Below are 20,709 nucleotides of genomic sequence, written 5' to 3'. Positions count from 1 at the left end.
TACCTGGAGCGTTACTTGTCTTCTTTTGACCTCATTTCACTTGCTGCTTTGCCTGAAAATATTTGGTGTTTTGTTACTTTGGTAAGCACCAATTTAAGCCACTGCAGGTCGTGGAGGGTTTGGCACAAGACTGCTTCAGAATCTGGCATTAAAAATACATAAATAAATAAAATAGATTATAGATCCCTTTAAAAACAACTGCAGCTGAAACAAAGTTCTGTATGTAAATGAAATCAAACATAAGAACATAACATCATGTGCACCAGGAGGTCATTCCATAGTTTAGAACCAGTTACAGAAAAGGCCATGTCCACCGTGAGCTTCTGCTTAGACTTCAGTACATCCAGGAGGATTGAGCAGTTTAGAGCGATAAGGTGGGGCAAAACCATTTTGAGATTTGAAAACAAAAAAGCAGAATCTTAAAATGAACTCTAAAGTGCACAGGCACCCAGTGGAGGGAGCCCAGAAAAGAAGTTGTACGTGTTGCAGTTAAGAGGCGAGCGGCAGCATTTTGAACCAATTGGAGATGTTTGGCGGTGGTAGAAAAAAAGAGAAGAGACTAAAACTTGAAAAGTGTCATGGCCCCATGTTTTCTCTGCATGAGTCTGCAGCCCAGTTTGACCACCTGACCCAACCAATGAGCATAGCAGGATTCAGTTACTTTCATAAGCTTGCAGTCAGGAGGTGTTTAATAACATGCTCAGTGGGCAGCCAGCTGGAGAGACGCTCGCTGTGATTTGATCAGACTGTCCTTTAGGATACTGTTATAATCACCTGACAATTAATTAAACCTTAAGGGAGGCCACCGGTGGGGGACGTGTTGACGTGAACCTGCACGCAATCCATCCCTATGTTCGTACAGTGTTAATAGTGCCAATTAATTAGGTCTCACAGTGGAGTTTTGCTTAGACCACATCGTTGGCTCCTCCATGTGTTTGTTTCACATTTCACATTCAAACTTATATTAAATGGGAGTAAGCAGACACCTGCCACCATTGAAAGTGCCTCTCATTAACCCCAAATAAAATTCAGATGTTCTAGTAGGTTTTTCCACGCATTTGCTTAATTTAATTTAGTTACTCACACTTGTTGCGGTTACAATTACATAGTTACTTTTACATAGATACTTAGTTACAAACTGAGCACAAATTGCTCTCGGTTGACTTCCCAGCGTACATTAGGTCAACCTGGTTTCTCCTCTCCCATGTGGTATTCAGACCTATGTTCTTTTTTTCCTAAAGGGAATTCTACTTGTACTGTTATTGGTTTTTGATTACTACACTGCACTGAGCACCAATAAAGCCACACTGGTCTTACAGGATGTGAGTGGTGGCTGCATGGACGCCTGCCTTCCTCTTACATAATGCAAAAGCTTCAGTCTGCTCTCGGCGTTTTACTCTTTGAGAGTAAAAGATTAGTAGTCGAACAAATAAAAAGAGGGGAAACTCTTGAGGAGGAGGAGGAAGAGGGAGAGAGCTGGATGGAGGTGGGCCGATCTCTCAAAGTGAGGAGACTTAAATCCCCCGACACAGCAGAGGAGGTTCCTTGCAGGAGGTGAAAGGAGGTTCATGCGTGTGGGGTGAATGAACCGGGAACTGACCGAGCTTCTGAACACCTACTTCAGCGAATCTCCTCCATAGTGACACTGGTAAGTTCTCGTATCTAAGGATACTGCATTGTATAGCACAGAAACTGTAATTGCTAAGATTTTTAAAATGGACAGGGGAAGCTTTCAGGGTGAAACACCACTGCAGATAAATTACACTTTTATCATTGATATCCCTGTCACTAATATTATACTTTACACTTTGCATTAATTGTACAAATATTACGCTAGCATAATTAGACTACTTTTAACTTCCCAACATCTTAATCTTTAGTTTTTGCTTAGATTTAAATTTAGTTTTAATTCCTCCTCAACGCTGCTCTTCGTATTTGTTTTTACTGTACTTTGTTGGTTGTTTCTATATCATTAATATGAGTGTTTATATGTGAATACTCTATCTATCTATCTATCTATCTGTGGTTATAAAGTTTACAAACCTCTGTTCAAATGAGTTTTGTGCTATAAACGAATGAGACTAATATATAAAATTTCACAACTTTTCCCACCATTAATGTGGCCTATAACCTGTACAACTAATTTAATTTTTTTTTTAATATTTTCGAGAGCGAAATTAAAAAATATCAACTGAGATAATGTGGTTGCACAAGTGTGGGCACCCGCTTATAATTGTGTTTATCGCTTTTTACGTCAGAGTTAAATATTTTCATTTTTCATGGAGAGAAACATTTTGTTTACTATTTAAAAATATTTTTGGTAAAAAGTACAACCCTGCTATGTCAAACAAGAATTAACATTTTAGCTAGCTGAAAGTAGATCTGCTTGTAAGCCTGTTTATTATTAAAACTATGTGTTCCAAGTGTTCATAATTATTTAAATATATTCTACTAACAGTCACTGATGGTGTACACTCACCTGACTTTTGTGCCAGCAGTGTGGGTTTATGTAAGTGTAAATGTTTGTCTGTTTATACACTGAAAAAAATCAAATGTATCCAAAATTAGACATCTCAAATCAAGGCAAAATATGCTTGTTCTTTGTATGCCAAGATATTTCTTTTTACTGGGCAGTTTGAGATTTTGTTTCCTGGTTATAGATATATCCATCAATTTTCTGAACCGCTTCTGCTCACTAGGGTCGCGGGCGTGCTGGAGCCTGTCCTAGCTATCTTCGGGCAGGAGGCGGGGTACACCCTGAACTGGTTGCCAGCCAATCGCAGGGCACATACAAACAAACAAGCATTCGCACTCACAGTCACACCTACGGGCAATTTAGAGTCTCCAATTAATGCATGTTTTTGGGATGTGGAAGGAAACCGGAGTGCCCGGAGAAAACCCACGCAGGCATGGGGAGAACATGCAAACTCCACACTGACGGGGACGGAGATTGAACCCCGGTCCTCAGAACTGTGAGGCTGACGCTCTATTATTGCCGGTTATAGATATATTCATCTTAAAATAAGAAATACCATAATTTAGACAGAGGTAGTATAAATACACTCGTTTTAAGACATCAGTGTTTTGTGGAGCTAGATAAGTTTCCGTATTTTAAGATTTTTTTAAGAAATCTTGCCCAGTCAAATCTTCTTTTACTAAATTTTCTTCAGTGTGGCATCTTATCATTACAGCCTATAATTTTATTTATTTTTTTTCTCCCAACTAATCAATAGACCTACAGTAAGATACTTGAAAATCTACTTAAAGTACCTCCCAAGTGAAAATAATTTTCTAAATTTGACCCACCACAGAGAAGGGTGTTGTTAACAACCCTGCCAAATTTGAATGATTAAAAGTATTGGGAAGTATATAAAACAAGGCTTCAAAATTATGAAAAATCAAGACATTGTCTCCACTCTCAAACGCTGTGGGCATGTCTGCTGGATGCACTGAAACCAAGCCCTGCTCAACTGTCAGTTGTCAATTGAAATAACACTTCTACAACCTGGAAAAATGGATGCAATTTTGTAAAGTATCTTTCTTTTTTCCAACATTTTTGATCCGCAGCATCCGGCTATACAATATATCACACCGGGTCATCACGGGGCTTTTCCACATCGTGACAACGAGGCACTCTAAAGCTGCTACGCCAGCCTGAAGACTTGGTTTACACTGATTGTCGTTCTGACTTTTGTTTTTCTCCTTTGCTCTTTTGCTTTTTTCCTGTGATGTGCGTGCACTCACAGCCGACAACGAGGCGCTCTAAAGCGGCCACGGCAACTGACTATCCAAAGGGAAGATGCAAACAGAGGTGCTCATGTTCTAAAATAGTGGAGGGGTGGGGGAAGGGGGGACTCATGCTGGACTACAAAGTGTGTCAGGCGGGTCAGATTTAGTCACTCTCCGCAAAAAAAAAAATCTGGAAAACTGAAATGGTGATAAACAGTTTAACGCTACATCTCCACAACCAAGTACTACATACAGTAGTTCTCAGTCTTTGTGCATGTTTGCAGCAATTATGTGCAAACATACATAATGTATTTAGAGGGGGGGGGGGGGGGGGGAAATCTCTGAATTCACTGTGTAATGTCTTGGACTCCTGTACTTCCCACCACTGGTACGAGCAGCAACTTTGGTGTCAATGTTGATTTTCTGGCAGGCTGGTTTGAAAAAAATCCTGAAGCGTTCTTGAATGTCTTCCAACTATGGTGATTGTCGGTCCGATTGAAATGATTGTTGTACATGTACTAGCTACACATCAACTCTAAAGTTGTTGTGAACTAATTTATTGATGGATTTTCACTAGCAACTTTGTTTCAAAGTGGTGAATACCTGCTGATTTACGATTGTTGTGTAAACTTTACACTTCCTGTTGACTAACGAGGCTGCTGCGATCATTTAGTTTTCTGTTGCATTCTCGCGCATCTAGTGAAACCTGATCTAACTGTGGTCCATTAGATAATTAATCCTAAAGCAGGCCATTTATTTTCCTAAGATATCTTCGAGTTGCCTGTTAAAGCTTCGCCGGGCCCATTAGTCCCATCATGTGGAGAGCTATCAATGTGTCTTTGCAAGGATCACTGGAGTGTTGGTGATGGAGAGAGAGAGAGAGAGAGAGTGTGTGTGTGTGAGTGTGTGTTTGAGTGTGTGTGAGTGAAAGAGGAAGACAAAGCCTCCTGGAATAGAATGTGCTGACTGCGAAGTGCACCCTGCATCCCAGAAAATGTCTCTTCACTCCATGGCCCATTAAAGAGTTTACGGGGAGTGTTTCCGCATCTGCAACTCTCTAGGGGTCTCCTGCGCATTTTTCTCCTCCGTCATCACGGTGTGATTTATTTAGCTTGCGCTTTGCCGGCCTCCAGTTCGGGGCAGGGACAGACAGCGTGGCTCTTGCCATTTATTTAGGCACATGTTGCATCACAAGCACTGATCTGTATTTGCAACCCAATTTCTAATATTTGCTATATGAAATATTGTTAATTTATTCCCAAATCTATTCTTTGCGCAAAACCTGTCCCACCCAAGTTCGACTAGCAAAACACAACAGTAGTGAGCATCCCCTTTTTTCATTTTGATGTATTCTATGCAAATTTTTAGCAAAAATGTAACTTTGCCCAACCAATCAAAGGACAGATAAATACTGATGTCACCGAGGGCCAGTGCTCTGCCCTTGTGAGAACAAATTCAAAATTTGACAGTCCCATTGCTAAAATAGTTTCAATTACATTGGCCAACACTACTGGTTCTGAAGGTCCAGGGCAGATTAGCTTGCCATGGAAACACAGAGGCTTAAATCTGATTGGACAAAAAAATCTAACATACACTACTGGAAGCAGTACAGCTAATAGAAACGCTATGAAATAAATACAAAAGACTATTTGGAATAGATTAATACAATTTAATGAAGCAAATATTACAATTTAGGTTTCTGACTGTCCCACTCGCCAAATGTTGTAAAGTTTTTAACATTGCAGTTTAGTTACAGCTCTGTAATCAATATAAAAGTCCCATTTTCAGAAAGAAAAAAACTTTGCCATTTGGTGCATCGGTCTGATGGATGTTTGATAATTTGCTTCTTTTTTTCAGGCATCCAGTGGCGGGACTCTGCAAATGAAGACACTCTGCGTCAGTGCAACATAACAAAACAATTCAAGCCACAGAAATATGTGCAAAAACATATTTTTTTTTTTCTTCTTCCACTTACACCCACTCACCGCAGTGAGATTTTGACTTGTGCTGCCCTTGGATGATGAGTTGTCATGATTATTGCTCATCATGTATGAAAAGGAAGGTTGTGTAGATTCCATGTAGGCCTCTCCCAGCATGCCTCGACTTGCTGATGAGCACAGCAGAAGGCTCATTAGCTTGTGCTCCTAATCACTTGGTGTTATTCCTACAAGAACAATTTGCCCTCTTGTGGAAACAGCCTGAGTTTAGTGGGCCATTTCATTATGTGACTTGGTAGACATAGTCCCCTAGATCACCATGCACACAACTTGCCACTATTTCTGAATACATTTTGGTATATTACTGGGTTTACTGTAAAGAAATGAGCTACACCAACTACTGGGTTGTGGACTACGACCTCTCCTCTCCGGCGCCGCCCAGCTTCGCCAGGGGTCCCACGGTGCTCCAGCCCATGGCGGGACACCCCGAGCAGGCCACGGCTTTGTGTTTCGTGGGCCTGCTGGTGCTCCTGCTGCTCTTCCTCTTGGTCCGCTGCGTGCGGATCCTGCTGGACCCCTACAGCAGCATGCCGGCGTCGTCGTGGACGGACCACAAGGAGGGTCTGGACAGAGGACAGTTTGATTATGCATTGGTGTGAAGGCAACAAATGGTGCAGATGAGACAAATTGGAGCTGTTGTATCATATCATTCAGGAGTCCATTTTCGAGATAATTTGAATCTTTATTGCAATTACACAGTGTACAAAGCAGTCCAGGAGAGAAATTTGTCCAAAGACCCCCTCACAATCCTAACGCCAGTTAAACATAACTACCATGTGTATAACTAAATGCATTATGAATTAACAAGTTGCCTATTTTTGATAGAAAAGTCGTAATGTAACTATAACAAATGCATATTTCAGCAAAAAAAGGCATATTTTTCCAAGTTGAAATATTATGATATACAAGTCAAAGTTTAACGAGGGAAGTGTCATATTTACCAGGTAAATTTCAAAACTCGTAATTTTATGATAAATTTGGAGTTTTATTGAAAAAAAAGTAATATTATTTACAATAAAGTTGTATTATTTTAATTTTTTAGACTTTACAAGAACAAATACATGTTTTGTCAGGGTGAAAGTTTGTACTCTGACAAGAATAATTTTTTTTTTTTAATTTTTTTTTTATTTATTTTTTTTTACAAGTAATATTGTGATATTAAAGTCCAAGTTTAACAAGTGAATTTAAAAAAAAAAACTTTATTTCCAAAATATTGCACATTTTATTTCTGGAAAAGATGCCGTTATCTTATAATATAATAGAAAAATAAACATTTTGTTCTTGAAAAAGAATAGGGTTTTAATCCTGTGTACTCATCTTTTGCTCTATAATAATAATAATAATAATAATAATAACCCATCCTCATTCATGCCCAAACATACTCAACAGTCTAATTCCTTGGGTACAGGGACTCTCTCTAGTGGTACTGTATGTGAAAGAATCACTGCCAACGCATGGTTCTGTTGCATTAACTTTAACTTGTAATTTTTAAGTTCAATACATTTGCATTTGCTGTTTAAAAACTTTTGTTTTTAAACATTTATTTTGATACAATTTTTAGTTAAAATGTTTTGTGCAATACATTTTCATTAAATCATTATTTAAGTTAAAAAAAAGTGTCATATTCCTAAGCGCAGTTTAAATGTTCAAACAGTGCATAATGTTAGTAGTTTACAGTAAGATCAAATAGAATTTTCTCGGAATCAAACTTCTTTTAAATTTCATGAGCACATGGGCCTACTACGTGACTGCATTTCAATGTTAATTATAATGGTACTTAACATTTTTTTAGGCTGCACTTTGTGCAAAAAAAACAAACAAAAAAAAAACATTGGCCTCATCAGTCATTAGGCAATTTTAAGCAAGTCACATGAAAATATGTTGTATTTGAAGTTCATACTGGAACTATTCTCTACAATGTATAACTTGTATAGCTGTAGTTTCAACGTGAACTGTTCAGGTGACGCTCAGGTAGAATTCTATTGACCAAAGAGTGCACCATTAATGGGATGCTTTTCTATCTGTAATTTCCCTGATTGCTGTTATAAAATGTACAGTTTATGATGCGTGACGATCGTTTATGGTTTTGCTAGTCCATTTAAGTGGCCTGTAATGTTCAAAATGGATGCACAATCCAATGAGATCCAATTCCAGAGCTGGATCGAAAATGTTATCTTTGCAAAAAGACACAATGTTCACTTTTGGCAAACATTCAAATATTGGATTTCATTAGGTTGTGCAGGTGTACCTAATGAAATTTTCAGGTGAGATAATGATCGCTTTAAAAGCATGTAAGCCAGTCGTCCAATCCTGTTTTTCTTGTCCTCAGTGAGTGCACCAGCCAAATATGTTCAACAGTGCCTGTAGAAATGAGACCATGTGTTGTTGCCACAACTATTTTGTACCCCTTGTTTTGTAAAAACTCTTCTGCCCTTTATGCAATGTGATCCTAAAAGATCATTTTTAAAATTTATTTTTAATTTTAATTTTTAATTTTATTTGTTTTTTTTTGCAATGGAATGTGTTTCCTATATGAAAAATAAAACCAGTTTAGTAAAAACAGTAGCGCTGTTTTTGTTTTGTTTTTTCAAGTGAAAAAAACACACTGGAGCTACAAATGCAAAGACCTCACTTTTGCCCTTCAGGTGTCTCGTATGGTTGTTGTATCATGCACTCACTGTCTCTGCTTAGCTTATCGGTGGATGTTATTTCCCTATTTCCGAATTTGCAGTTCTATTCTCATAATAATTTAGGTGAGCAAAGTGGTGCGCTGCGACAACATCTGGACACTTTGAGAACTACAAGAGTGCAACCATTGATGAATTAATATTATCTGAGGAAACAATAGCGAGGGAGAGAGAGGGAGAGAGAGAGAGAGAGAGAGAGAAAACGGCGCATACGATTCTTCTTCTCTGCCTTCTCGGGGAATCTGACCACAAGTTGATACACATTGAGGCCACCAACAGGCCGCTGGTGGAACAGCAGCCAGCCATCATAAGCACTGTTTGGGCTAAAACACAACGGAGGGGCTACATAAGTGTTTCGATGACACCGACTGGTTTTATGTTTTTAAAGTGGCATTTTTTTAAAAGAATATTTCTTATTTATTTTGTTCTGTTTTAAGTTTTATTTTCATTTTTTTTTTAAATGTATAGCACTTTGTTTTAGCTGTGCTTGATTTTTAAAATCGTCTATAAAAAATGTGAGTTATTGGCCAGTCCCCATATGTAGGTACACACACAAAAAAAAGAAGCGATACCACATAATCATTCATTGGAAAGTAGCCTCATTTTGAGAACCGTGGCTCTGCACATTATTTGGTGGCCACTGATGCTTGAAGCGTAAAACATCAACCCTCATTAGTGTAGGAAATGAACAAAATAGATTTGAGCAGTGGCTGCAATTTACTATTTACAACGAAGGCTTCCGTACTTCTCAGCCCTGTCTCACAAACACTGTGCTCACACATGTGCAAATACTCTAAGTAAAGGCCAAATCAGGTGTCATCTCATCACTTCACATGAATGGCAGAAATTGTTAAAAAAAAAAAAAGTTGAAGTATAATTTTTTAATTAAATATGTCAACAGACCTATCTATTTTTCTGTTGTTGTTGTTGTTGTTGTTGTTTTTCTGACACACAAGCCAGCCAGGGCCTTGCAAGTAACTTCCTGAATACGCAAAATCAAATGCTCTTATTTCCTCTTCCCCAAATGAACCCACATTAATGCAAAACAAACAAACACACACACATACGTACACACGTAAACAACCCACTGGCTCCATTGAAATCAATGCAAATTATTTTCTGTTTTGTGTGCGCTTAGTCAACATACACACTGGATCCTCCGAAAATAGCAAACAGGTTTCCTGGCCGATGCGTTTGACAAAGAGGAGCTTATTTGCAAGACAGTAGTGATGTTATCTACGCTCAGCTCATCTCCTGGCAACAATACAATATGCTGAGAAAGAGAAAAAATGGTGTCAGCAGGGTGGACAAGAATACTTGTATGCCTCTCTTTTATCTAACCTTCTGATTTTGTGCTCACACTCATTTTAAACCATAATAAATAAAGAGAAGCAGAACATTTTGAATAAAAGGTACCAGAAGGAAATGTAATCATTTCCAGTTGAACGCTTCCTGCTATTGTTTGCTTAAGTCTTACTTCCTGCCCCACAAAAATTCAACTGTACAATACAGGCTGGGCTTTGGTTTAGTCTTTATTTTCCACTCACTTCCTACAGTACATAATGTATCACCTTAACTGGAATTTAAGACTATCAGATATCATTTTCCAATCAATCAATCAATCAATCCGTCTTATCAGTCTTATCTATCATACAGTCACCTGCCGACCTATACCCAACCCAAGATCTTTGTCTCCCTATGTACCTACCTGCATCCATTTATCCATCAACAATGGGACCGGTTTGTCTAATTTTATCATCAGTATTTAATCTATGAATCTTTGCTGAATGGCAAATTCAGCAAATTAAACACATAATTGAATGTTAAAACACACGGAGGCAGCACACTCACTGCATTTTACTACAAGTGATCTTTGAGTTTTTTTTTTTTTAATTAGCAACTTTTTCTACACGGCAGAGTAGGAAATTTAGAACCACAACAAACCGGAAGTTAAGTCATACAAACGATTGTCGATTAAATGTATTTTACTTGTTCTATTCTTATTTTCCAAACGGCCACATGTGTTTTATTTTGAAGAAGACATTTGTCACTTCCTGTTCTGGAAGGTAACTTGACACGTGGCCAGTCAGTGTCACCGTGTGTGTGCGGGCGCGCGCGCGCGCACCTGCGCGCGCGTGTGGTTGTTCGGACTCAGCAGAGAAACAAGCATCAGACGCCAAACACGAGAGGAATTGACTGTTGTGGATTTTCTACCTGTGTCCCCATAACTGAGCGTCACATAGCACTCAGGTGAGTTGCTGACATATTTGACAGTTAAGTTGAAGCAAATGTTGCGCGTCGTAAGTGATCTTTGTAAATGTGTTGCGTGTAGTGCACGTACAGCATCTTATAAATAAAGACAATTATGTACTTCAGGTTAGCGGGGCTTGTTGACTTACATGGTTTGTAATTTCGTGCATTTGTGGACGTAACTTGCGTAATCTGTGTTTTTAATGGATATTCTTCATATTTGAGACGCAACTATATATTTTACTTTTTACTTTTATGCAGTTTACTCAAGAATGAAACAGATCAAATTTGCATGTTGTCAAGTGCGTTTCTAGCTTGTATTGAGGACCTTGACATTTAGGTAACATTCAAATAATGGATAATGCAATATTAAAATTCAAAATGAAAAATAATATATGATAATAATCACATTTGTATGAATGTGGATTACACAAAAAAAAAGGTATTTTGTTAAGTGCGTTTTCAACTATTGATAGCGATACATATTGTGTTCATGAACAATAAAAAAAATCAGGACAACTTTGCTTCCTACATGATTCCACTTTTTGCACATTTGTCTGTTTCTTGCTGATGCATCTAGAATGTGTCGTTGATTTGATCTGTTTTGCTGCTCCAGTTGTCATGTTGTTGTTGTTTTGTGTGCTTCATACATGTCCACAAACCATTATTGTATGCAGGATACTACTAGTTTTCATTGTGACAAACTCCAATCTGAAGGGCTTCATACGTACATGAGTCACACTGTCTACCTCAGTGAAATTCAAGAAGCATGAACAAACTCATACTGATTTATGACTTTTTGTGTTAGAGAACTGAGACTCAGTGATAATTGGACTACAAATAGTGATTAGAATCATTATAATAGCAATCAGTGGACATTGATTAGTCAATATAGCCTGGTCATTAACATACAGCTAATCTGCCGTTATAGAAACATCTCATGGCAAAAATGTCACAAAAAGTACTAAAATAATGATGATCTCGTCTGTATTTACTCACACGTTTATTAACGCAGTGTGAAATGTGGACACAAAGCACGGCGTCAGTTCGACGCAGAGGTTAATTGTACCTTCTGCCATCTAGTGGAAGAGCATTTAATTTTTCTGCCCGTCACAATACGTCACTGGCATAGATAGATGATACCTTTTTAGTAGTGAATGGATCATTCTCAATGGTTGGAAACGACTGTAACTACAATCAAATCTCCACCCCCAGCAAAATGGAGCTGCTGCCTGACGTGTGGCGACAGGACTACTGGCTTCCTTCAGGTGTGACCTGGGAGGACATGGACCAGCTGGCCCCCTGGGAGCGCCCGCTCCCCGGAGACCTTCTCGTAGCAGTGCCCATCGCTTTGAGCTTTGTGGTCCTGCGTTATGTGTTTGAGCGGTACGATGGAAAGCCGTTTGGGGCATTAATTCGATCTCATTGATATCCAGCTTAAGGTCCATGTACTAGTCAGCACTTTGTCCTCGCTAGTATAACAATTCAGCGCACCAGGTGAACAATTGTCATACTACTGTACATGCTGCTCCCAAAACACCCATGCGACTGTTCAGATCGCTCCATCTTCAAATCCCAACTGGAAGCCCACCTACTCTGAACTGCTTTTAATGTGTAAATCTGCCATCTTTTATTCCTGTCTTTGTCTTATTTTTTGTTCTTATTCTTATTTTTTATCCTAGCATGTTTTATTTTGTTTCTATAAAATAAATGTATTATTATTTTTATTTACATTTTTTTCCACTACTGTATGACATTTCTAAACACAACGACATCTCTGGTATATTAGTGAGACGGCTACATGATACTAGTGTGGCAAAACAGTGAACTAGTTGACAACTGCACACTACTGGTACTACTAGTGAAGCATTAGATTTTAACTAGTAGAATTTTAATGTAAGCAAGGTAAACCATTGCTTACATTCCCCTTGCATGAGCCTATCGTGTGACAAATATTTGTTGACAAAGCTCACACGCCCTTTGCTGATTGGGATCGCGTGTCTAGGTTAGGAGGATGAGCTGCAGGTGTGTTTTCAGAACAAGATTTGTTATCACCAGGGGAGAAAATCTTTGGAGACCAGAACAAGAGAGGCTTTGTGCCATCTGAATGGATTTGCTATACTCTCTCTCTCTCGCTCTCTCTCTCTCTATCTCTCGCTCTCTCTCTCTCTCTCTCTCTCTCTCTCTATATATATATATATATTTTTTTTTTTAATTTTTTTTTTTTTTTTCCATGGAAAATCATATTAGAGCAGCTCAAACCATGTGGTGGGCTATACATTACATGGCACTTGTCTCATAGTTATTAAATACAGTTTTGTTCATAAGCTTAAATAACATGGCAGAATTTGTACCATTGTTTAGAGTGATCAGCCAAATTTTTAACTGGATTCAAATGTATGTATAAGGCAGTTGTTTACAAACTTATATATATATATATATATATATATATATATATATATATATATATATATAAATGTCAAATGCACAAAACCTTCAGGCTTCTGCTAGAAAGCATTTTTAAAAGGGCAGGAAAAACCTAATAGAAAATATCAACTTTATTTGGGGTTACTAACTTTAGCACTTTAACTGGTGGCAGTTGAGTGCTGACTCCACTTTAACATGAATTGAATTGCGATTGGTTAATTCTGAACACAGCCACATGCCCAATTATAAGAGGGTGTGCACACTTGTGCAACTACATAATGTGTGCAGACGGTTTATATCGACTTTAGAGCGGAAATATAGTCTTATCATTAAACCAATCAAAACATTCACCACCACAGCTCTCTGATCTTGTCAATCAAACATGTTGAGTTTTTTGACATTTGCCTGTAAGCACCATTTTTTTCTAAACACAACTTAACTCTCCCACATTCTTAAGTGTCATCACATCAAGTGTGCTTCGTTTTTCTTGCCCTTAGGTTCTGTGCCCCACCCATTGGCAGATGTTTAGGGGTTAGGAATAGGTTGCAAGTGACTGCAACCCCCTCCCCTAAACTGGAGTCGTTTTACACAAAACACAGCACGCGGCCGACACAGGTTAGACTCTCTATTATGGGCCTTTCATACATTTTGTATTGTTTCTCTGATGTTCCCATTGGAAACACGAGTAACACAACAAGGAAAAATATCAGTGTTCAGTACATCAATGGCTGTCAAACGTTTTATACCGAGTACCACCTTAAAAAATACAAAGCTTGCCAAGTACCACCATTCTGACCAACATTAAAATACAGCAGCGTAGTAGGCCCAAGGGTGCATCAAAAACAAGAGGTTTTATTCCTAAAAAGTACTTTAAATATTATTGTAATCTACTGTAACATGCAAATCTTGAACATTAACACAAAAAACATTTACTTAAAAAAATTATTCAATTAAAATATATTGCACATATACATTAAATAAAAATTGTACCTACACAAATGTTTGAAAATTAGAAATTCTAAAAGATTAAATTTATTGTACCTAAAAGTTAAATATAACTGAACTGAACTTAACAAATGTACTGTACTGGATTCAAAAAAGTTTAAGTGTGATTGGCTGACGACCAGTCCAGGGTGTACCCCGCCTCTCGCCCCAAAGTCAACTGTGATAGGCTCCAGCTCACCTGGGACCCTAATCAGGACACGCCTTATTCAAGCACTTGTATAGGCACCATAGAATTCATTAGGCACACCTACTGTGCAGAAATTGTGCACATAGGTAACTAATTGTTAGCATACGGCTAATTGTTAGCATACGGTGACTGTCGCATACGGTGACCGTCGCTCGGTCAATTTTTTGCTATGTGTTGCGAGCCAAAATACAAGCGAATGCCACGACAACATTGTCAAGCTACACAAATAACATTGTTATTACAAATCCTTATTCATTTTGTGATGAACTGGTGTGGAAAATAGCATGCTCACTGTCCTCTGTGTCATAATTCCAGAGTGACATCATTTATTTAATGTCGCTGTGCGGCAAAAGCCAGAGGGAGGTCGAGACCTGGTTCCGACTGCGGCGGCACCAGGACAAGCCGTGTCAAACCAAGAAGTTTGGCGAAGCGGCGTAAGTAATTACATTTTCCTTTACAGTAATCTTCAGTATGTGTTTATATGCTTACATTAGATAATCTTTCACAGTTTATTTTTGTAATAGTAATATCTGCTGTGTTTATTTTCACAGTTGGAGGTTCTTTTTCTATCTAACAGCCTTTGTGGGTGGGCTGGCCTGTTTGATGCATGTAAGTTTTTACAGTTCAAAATATATACTGTGTTTTCTAGCTAAATAATTCCTCATGACTACTGGTTCTTCTATAGACCCCCTGGTTCTGGGACCTCAGGGAATGCTGGAGGCAATATCCAGTTCAGGTGGGTGGGTGGGTATATGACAGTCCACTGTTAACATAACAAAGTTACACTCCCAATGAAAAAAATCTCACATCTACATACTGTACACGTACTGGAAGCAGGGCAGCTATTAATGTATTAAGATTGTTACAAATTTGGTCTTCTTGTCGAACTTGGCTGTAACAACCTTTGCTCTACAAACATAATATAACACCAAGCAGCTGTACCATGTACATCATCTGGAGGAGTTCCGAGACAATATTTATCTGATGATATGACAAAACCTACCATGCATGTTTTTGGGCAGGCACGGGGAGAACAACCAAACTCCACACAGACGAGGCCGGATTGCAATCCGGGTCCTCAGAACTGTGAGGCAGATGTGCTAACCGGTCATCACTGTGCCATCGATGACAACAAAGGAAAAAAAAAAAAGAGCAAAAAAACTAAATATCCTAGTAGAGATGCTGACAATTAAATGTATTAATGTGTCCAGATCGCTACAGAAGTGTTCTTTTAGTAATAAGTTTTGCTCTGACAACCAATCAGAGGCAGGAAAAATGCTGATGTCCTCTGGGGCCAGCTCACTGTCCCTTTGAGGACAATTAGAAATGTGATTGCTTAAAGAAAAAGTCATTTTGCCAATATAATTTACAGTTGTAGTGGCATCAAAAAGTATTGACCCCCTTTCTTAAATTCTTATATTTTTGCATCCTTTCCCCACTCTAATGTTTAAGATCAACAAACAAATGTAAATATGAGACAAATATAACCCAAGTGAACTTAAAATGCTGTTTTTAAATGGGGATTTCATTTATTAAGGAGGAAAAAAAAACTATTCAATGTGTGTGAAAAATTAATGGCGCTCTAAACCTAATAACTGGTTGGGCCATCCTCAGCAGCATCAACTGAAATCAAGTGTTTTCTATTACTTATTTATATCAGGCAGCACGACTGATTCTGAAGGCTGTGAGCAGATTCGATTGACATGGCAACCCAAAGAGGTTGAAACATGATTGGACAAAAAAAAAAAAATCATCCACATGCACGTAGTGGAAGCAGTGCAACCAGAAGAAACGCTACAAAATGAAGAGAATAGACAGTCGGGAATAAATTAATACAATTTCATGGAACACTTATTAGAATTTAGGTTGTAAATGTTGTTGCGTCGTTGTCCCTAATGAATTGTTCATTGAGTGCACATCCAATGTCATGTTATGTCATTGAATCTTCCACAGCCCATGCAAAGACTTCATTACTGGTACTACATGCTGGAGCTTGGTTTTTACGGCTCCCTGCTTCTCCGAATCTCTCTAGACATCAAGAGGAAGGTGAGTCACTCCATATTTCATAATTAAGTATTGGCATACATTATTAGTTCTTTGAATACCAAGTTTCTTAAAATCTACTTTCTTGGCTAGGATTTTAAGGAACAAGTGATCCACCATTTGGCCACCGTGTTGCTGCTCAGTTTCTCCTATTGTGCCAACTACATTCGCATTGGCACTTTGGTCATGCTCCTCCATGACTCAGCTGATATCCTGCTAGAGGTAACACACACTTTTTTTTCTAATACACTGCCTTTGTGGACAATGAGTATTATTATTACCATATTTCCATGAATACATAACTCAAATTGAGATGGGGGAGGTGTCTATTATTTGTAGTGTAACACCCAACAATGTTACCAGTATATTACAATTTCTTTCAAGTAATGATGCATTTTTTTTCACATTGTAATACAGCTAAGCATAACAACAAATCCTACAAACTATTATAATTGCTTATATTAGTCGTTTAAACTGCAAACATACCACAAACTATGAACCCAAAAGAGTTCAATATCATTTCAAGCTCATCTTACAACAAGACTCTCCATAACGTCTAGTAACAACACAGGTTAAACTTAGCTCCTCCTCGACAAGCAAAGATCTTAAAACAGTCGAGATATGTCACTTCAAAACACTTTTTTTTTTTTTTAACCTGTCAGACCGAAAAGGGCAGAGCAGGGCAGGACCGGATGTGGGAAATAAGCAAGGCAGTGCTACTCATCAGTGGGACGCTTTTATAGTGTCTAAACACCTGTAAGAACCTGTGAGTTGATATCTTAATACAACCTGTGTTATTGTTAGTTGTCCCAGCATAAGCAATTCAAGCCTATAGCATGTCTATGGAACTTATTAGTGAATGAACCCCACATCACATGCATGTTAGTCAACTGGTGTACGAAGTTGCTGTGCTGGCACATCGAGGAAGGGTGGGCCTGGCTACCTCTACCCGCAAGAGGGGGCCAAGCCAGCGAGCCCATCCCAGCCAGGCGGACGCCACTCAATCCCCAGGACCCAGGGCGGTCTTCCATCCCAACTGAAGTGCCCCGACCAGTCCCAGATTGAGGGACAAGGGTACCAGACAACAACCCCCCACGACCAATCCCCCCCAATCCCTCATTCAGCGCACCCCATTGCTACCACCCCACACGCCACCCCCGGAGAGCATGCGGGCACCACCCACCAACAGGGCCCAATGCAACAGCTAGCTGCCACGCGAAAATGGTCACAGTCCGCCAAAAGCGAGTCCATGTCAAGCCAAGCGAAATGTGAATACCCACCACCCACCCTATTATTATGGCAACCATTGTCCTTGTACCATGATCGTGTGTGGTGGGGTGTCGTGCATTAAAATTGGGGAGACTGGTGGAGGTGGGGCGAGACGGTAACGGAGCAATCGTCACCCCCACCCAGGCCAACCAAAAGATGTGTGAAAGTATGTGGTGCATTAGAAATCTGCAGGGGAAAGGCATGGCAGGCCAGAGAGGAGGCCAGAGTGCTGGAACACCTGGACAAGTGTCCTCTCCAGCCCTACAATGCCCTCCCCCCACTGACAGGTGTATGATGCATTAAAACTGGAGGACCGGCCAGGCAGAGAAGGCCAGAGCAGACCGGAGACCAGCACAGATGTGCCAGGACCCGGCCCGGCGTCCGCCCAATCGTACCTCGTGCCAGCCCCCCAGCGGACCCTGAATGAGATGAGAATGTGCCCAATGTGCAAAATATGTACAGTTTGAATAATTAAATTGTGATAAGTGTGTGAAGTAAGAGGCTAGACCAGCTGGAAGACCCAGGGAGAAGGGGGGCAGCCCCCCAACCTCCACCACCACCGACCACCACTCAGGGACCGGAACAGGGCACAGGAGGCGGGCCTTTCCAAGGCGGGAGGCATCCACACCCTACTATAAACCTCGCAGTCAGGCGGGGTCCCCACACGGCCCAAGCGAGAGAGTGGCAACGACTGCGGCGGAGTGCCCAAGGGAGAGGGAAGAGGAGGGCACAGGCTCGGGGGCAGCAGCAGGGCCCCCAGCTTCCCACCCGGTGACCAGGACAAGGTCCCCGGAGTGGGCCAGCGGGCACCACTCACTTCTTTAACATCAATGACTACATTCCTATTAACCATGGCTTTGACGTCATCTTGTGGCATGTAAAAAAAAAAAACATCAGTGAATAGGTGAGTTTTTAAGTGAATAGCTGATAGGCTCCACAGGTGTAAATGCAAAGAGGCGAATTTGTGAATAGCAAACTGAGAAAAGGTGGGGATTCACTGTAGTAACTCATGTCTGTCAATCTAACAACTGAGATACAGTACTGAATTTTTTCCTGTTGCGAAAAGGGAGGAATCAATTTGGGGGATTCATTTATTTGTTTTAAGTGACAGGCAACTAATTGAGGCACTATGTGATGAAATAGAGTATTTCTTATTTATTTTGGCCTTGTTTAGAACATAATAATAATAATCTTGTGTCTTGACGTCTTTGCAGTCTGCCAAGATGTTTAACTACGGCTCTGGCTGGAGGAAAGTGTGTGACATACTGTTTGTGGTTTTTACTGCAGTATTCTTTTTGACTCGATTGGTGATTTTTCCCAGCAAGTAAGTCCTTTTTGTTATTATCTACATCACACGTGAAGCATAATTTGCATTTTGCGTCGATTTCCCAGGATCATCCACACTACCCTAATACTATCCATGGAGACTTTCCAACCTTTTGCTGGCTACTACTTTTTCAACATCATCTTAATGGTGCTGCAAGGTCTTCACATCTTTTGGGCTGCTTTAATCTTAAGGATGGTCCCGAAATTCTTGACCGGAAAGGTGAGATTCATCTTTGCATATTTCTAATCTTCCCACTTTAAATTGATGAAATATTTTTTTCAATGGTGAGGTAATGTGTATTTCTCAACCTGAGCCTTTGTTGTACAGTGGAATGTTAATGTTAATAATTAACTACAGACAGGCTTAGATTTTTTCCCCTCATTTACATTTCACATAAAAGTTGGGAACAGCAGCTTTGTTCTATTTTGAAATAATTCTCGAAACGGTTTCAAAATGCAGTTCTTAAAAAATTTTCATTCTTTTGTCTCTACATTTGACCATTTTGAACGGGCATAAGGAGGACAGAAACTGGGCTTTTCTGACAAGTCAAAAATCAATCAAATAGGACATTTAAAAATAAAATATATTTTCATGCAAGTAAATAACTATAGTTGGACATGTTAATGGAGAAATAGAGATTATGTTTAAAAAAAAAAACTGCACAACTTCACTAACATACAGGAATTGCAATATTTTAGCATACAAATATCACTTCTACTAAGGCTCTTCTTCACACATGATTCAAAATGTATCCAAAATATCATAGACTTTGTTGTCTTCTGCCCTCAGATGGAAAAAGATGAACGCAGCGATGAAGACAGTGAGCTGGAGGAAGATAAAGAAGACGTCCAAGGGGGAGATTATTGTCAAACGGGATGTAAAGACACCCAAAACTACAAACTACCCCCACTGAGTAACAACTGTGTCCTTAATAATCTCACCAACCACAGGGCTTCAATTGCTGATAGAATGCGTCAAGATCAGTCGAGATTTTAAGTGACGTTATTATTATTATTATTTTATTTTTTTATAACCAAGACAACTTTAGAAACTGTGGCAATCCGTAATCCAGCGATAGCAAAGCATGAGATGGTATGCATTCCAAGATATAATTGTTGTTCAATTCATACTGTGTAGTCAAATTGTGCATGTTTTAGAAGAGTAGTCGATGCGAGTGGAATATCTTTGCTGTTTTAAATTTGGGCTGTATCAGACCTGTGTGGAAAAGTCAGTTACACACAACATTCAGTACTTGTACATCTGTAGAGTCTAATGAGGGCCAATACAAGAGCTGTATTTAAAAATGTTGCCTAAAAATTTTACAGCTATAAGTATGTAGCCTATACTTTTTTTTGAAAGTTTCAAAACATTTTGAGACCGATGTGTTGTTGTTTGATGGAACCAGACTTTAAGGAAGAGCTGCCATATGACAACAACAATAAATGTATCTTTGTTCATCTATCTATGCCAGCAGCGTATAATGCTAGGCAGAACAATTAGATGCTCTTCCACTAGATGGCAAAAAGTACACTTAACTTGTGTATTCACCTGTTGCCATTCATACAACGGAATAACATCTTTGTGTTCATCTAGCAGGCCCAGATTTCACACTGAGTAAGTAGATTTGTGAGTATACTGAGACGAGGTCAACATTATTTCAGTGTACAGTTTATGAGGTTTATGGTTTGGTGGTGTGCCGTGAGGGTTTTCCTTATGTAAAAGATGCGCCTTGGCTCAATAAAGGTTGGGAAACACTGAAGTACACTTGAATTGTGAGTGAAAAATGGG

The 20,709-nt window shown here is 39.4% G+C and overlaps 2 protein-coding genes across 2 annotated transcripts; both read left to right on the top strand.

Moving 5' to 3' along the window:
• Window positions 1–1,351: 1,351 nt before the first annotated feature.
• LOC133489187 (cortexin-1) lies at window positions 1,352–8,288 on the top strand. Its single transcript, XM_061798030.1, has 2 exons — window positions 1,352–1,648; window positions 5,587–8,288. Exon 2 carries the CDS (start codon window positions 6,050–6,052, stop codon window positions 6,323–6,325), a length of 276 nt encoding a protein of 91 aa, XP_061654014.1. The 5' UTR covers window positions 1,352–1,648; window positions 5,587–6,049; the 3' UTR covers window positions 6,326–8,288.
• A 2,236-nt stretch (window positions 8,289–10,524) lies between these two features.
• On the top strand, window positions 10,525–20,691 carry LOC133488655 (ceramide synthase 2-like). The gene is made up of 11 exons (XM_061796776.1): window positions 10,525–10,663; window positions 11,879–12,049; window positions 13,588–13,705; window positions 14,598–14,716; window positions 14,834–14,891; window positions 14,968–15,018; window positions 16,236–16,328; window positions 16,419–16,547; window positions 18,809–18,918; window positions 18,987–19,140; window positions 19,711–20,691. The coding sequence occupies exons 2-11, from the start codon at window positions 11,883–11,885 to the stop codon at window positions 19,915–19,917; spliced, it is 1,206 nt and encodes a 401-aa protein (XP_061652760.1). The 5' UTR covers window positions 10,525–10,663; window positions 11,879–11,882; the 3' UTR covers window positions 19,918–20,691.
• Window positions 20,692–20,709: the final 18 nt, after the last annotated feature.

This window comes from Phyllopteryx taeniolatus, chromosome 14, assembly GCF_024500385.1.
Source record: "Phyllopteryx taeniolatus isolate TA_2022b chromosome 14, UOR_Ptae_1.2, whole genome shotgun sequence".
NCBI classification, from domain to species: domain Eukaryota; kingdom Metazoa; phylum Chordata; class Actinopteri; order Syngnathiformes; family Syngnathidae; genus Phyllopteryx; species Phyllopteryx taeniolatus.
This window is presented reverse-complemented; position numbering and strand designations above follow the sequence as displayed.

Bases quoted from the DNA above. Each gene is read 5' to 3' on its own strand.
- LOC133489187 (XM_061798030.1), top strand. From the start codon at position 6,050: ATGAGCTACACCAACTACTGGGTTGTGGACTACGACCTCTCCTCTCCG.
- LOC133488655 (XM_061796776.1), top strand. From the start codon at position 11,883: ATGGAGCTGCTGCCTGACGTGTGGCGACAGGACTACTGGCTTCCTTCA. The intron at 14,717-14,833 runs GTAAGTAATTAC...TTATTTTCACAG, and splicing joins AAGAAGTTTGGCGAAGCGGC to TTGGAGGTTCTTTTTCTATC. The intron at 19,141-19,710 runs GTGAGATTCATC...TTCTGCCCTCAG, and splicing joins CGAAATTCTTGACCGGAAAG to ATGGAAAAAGATGAACGCAG.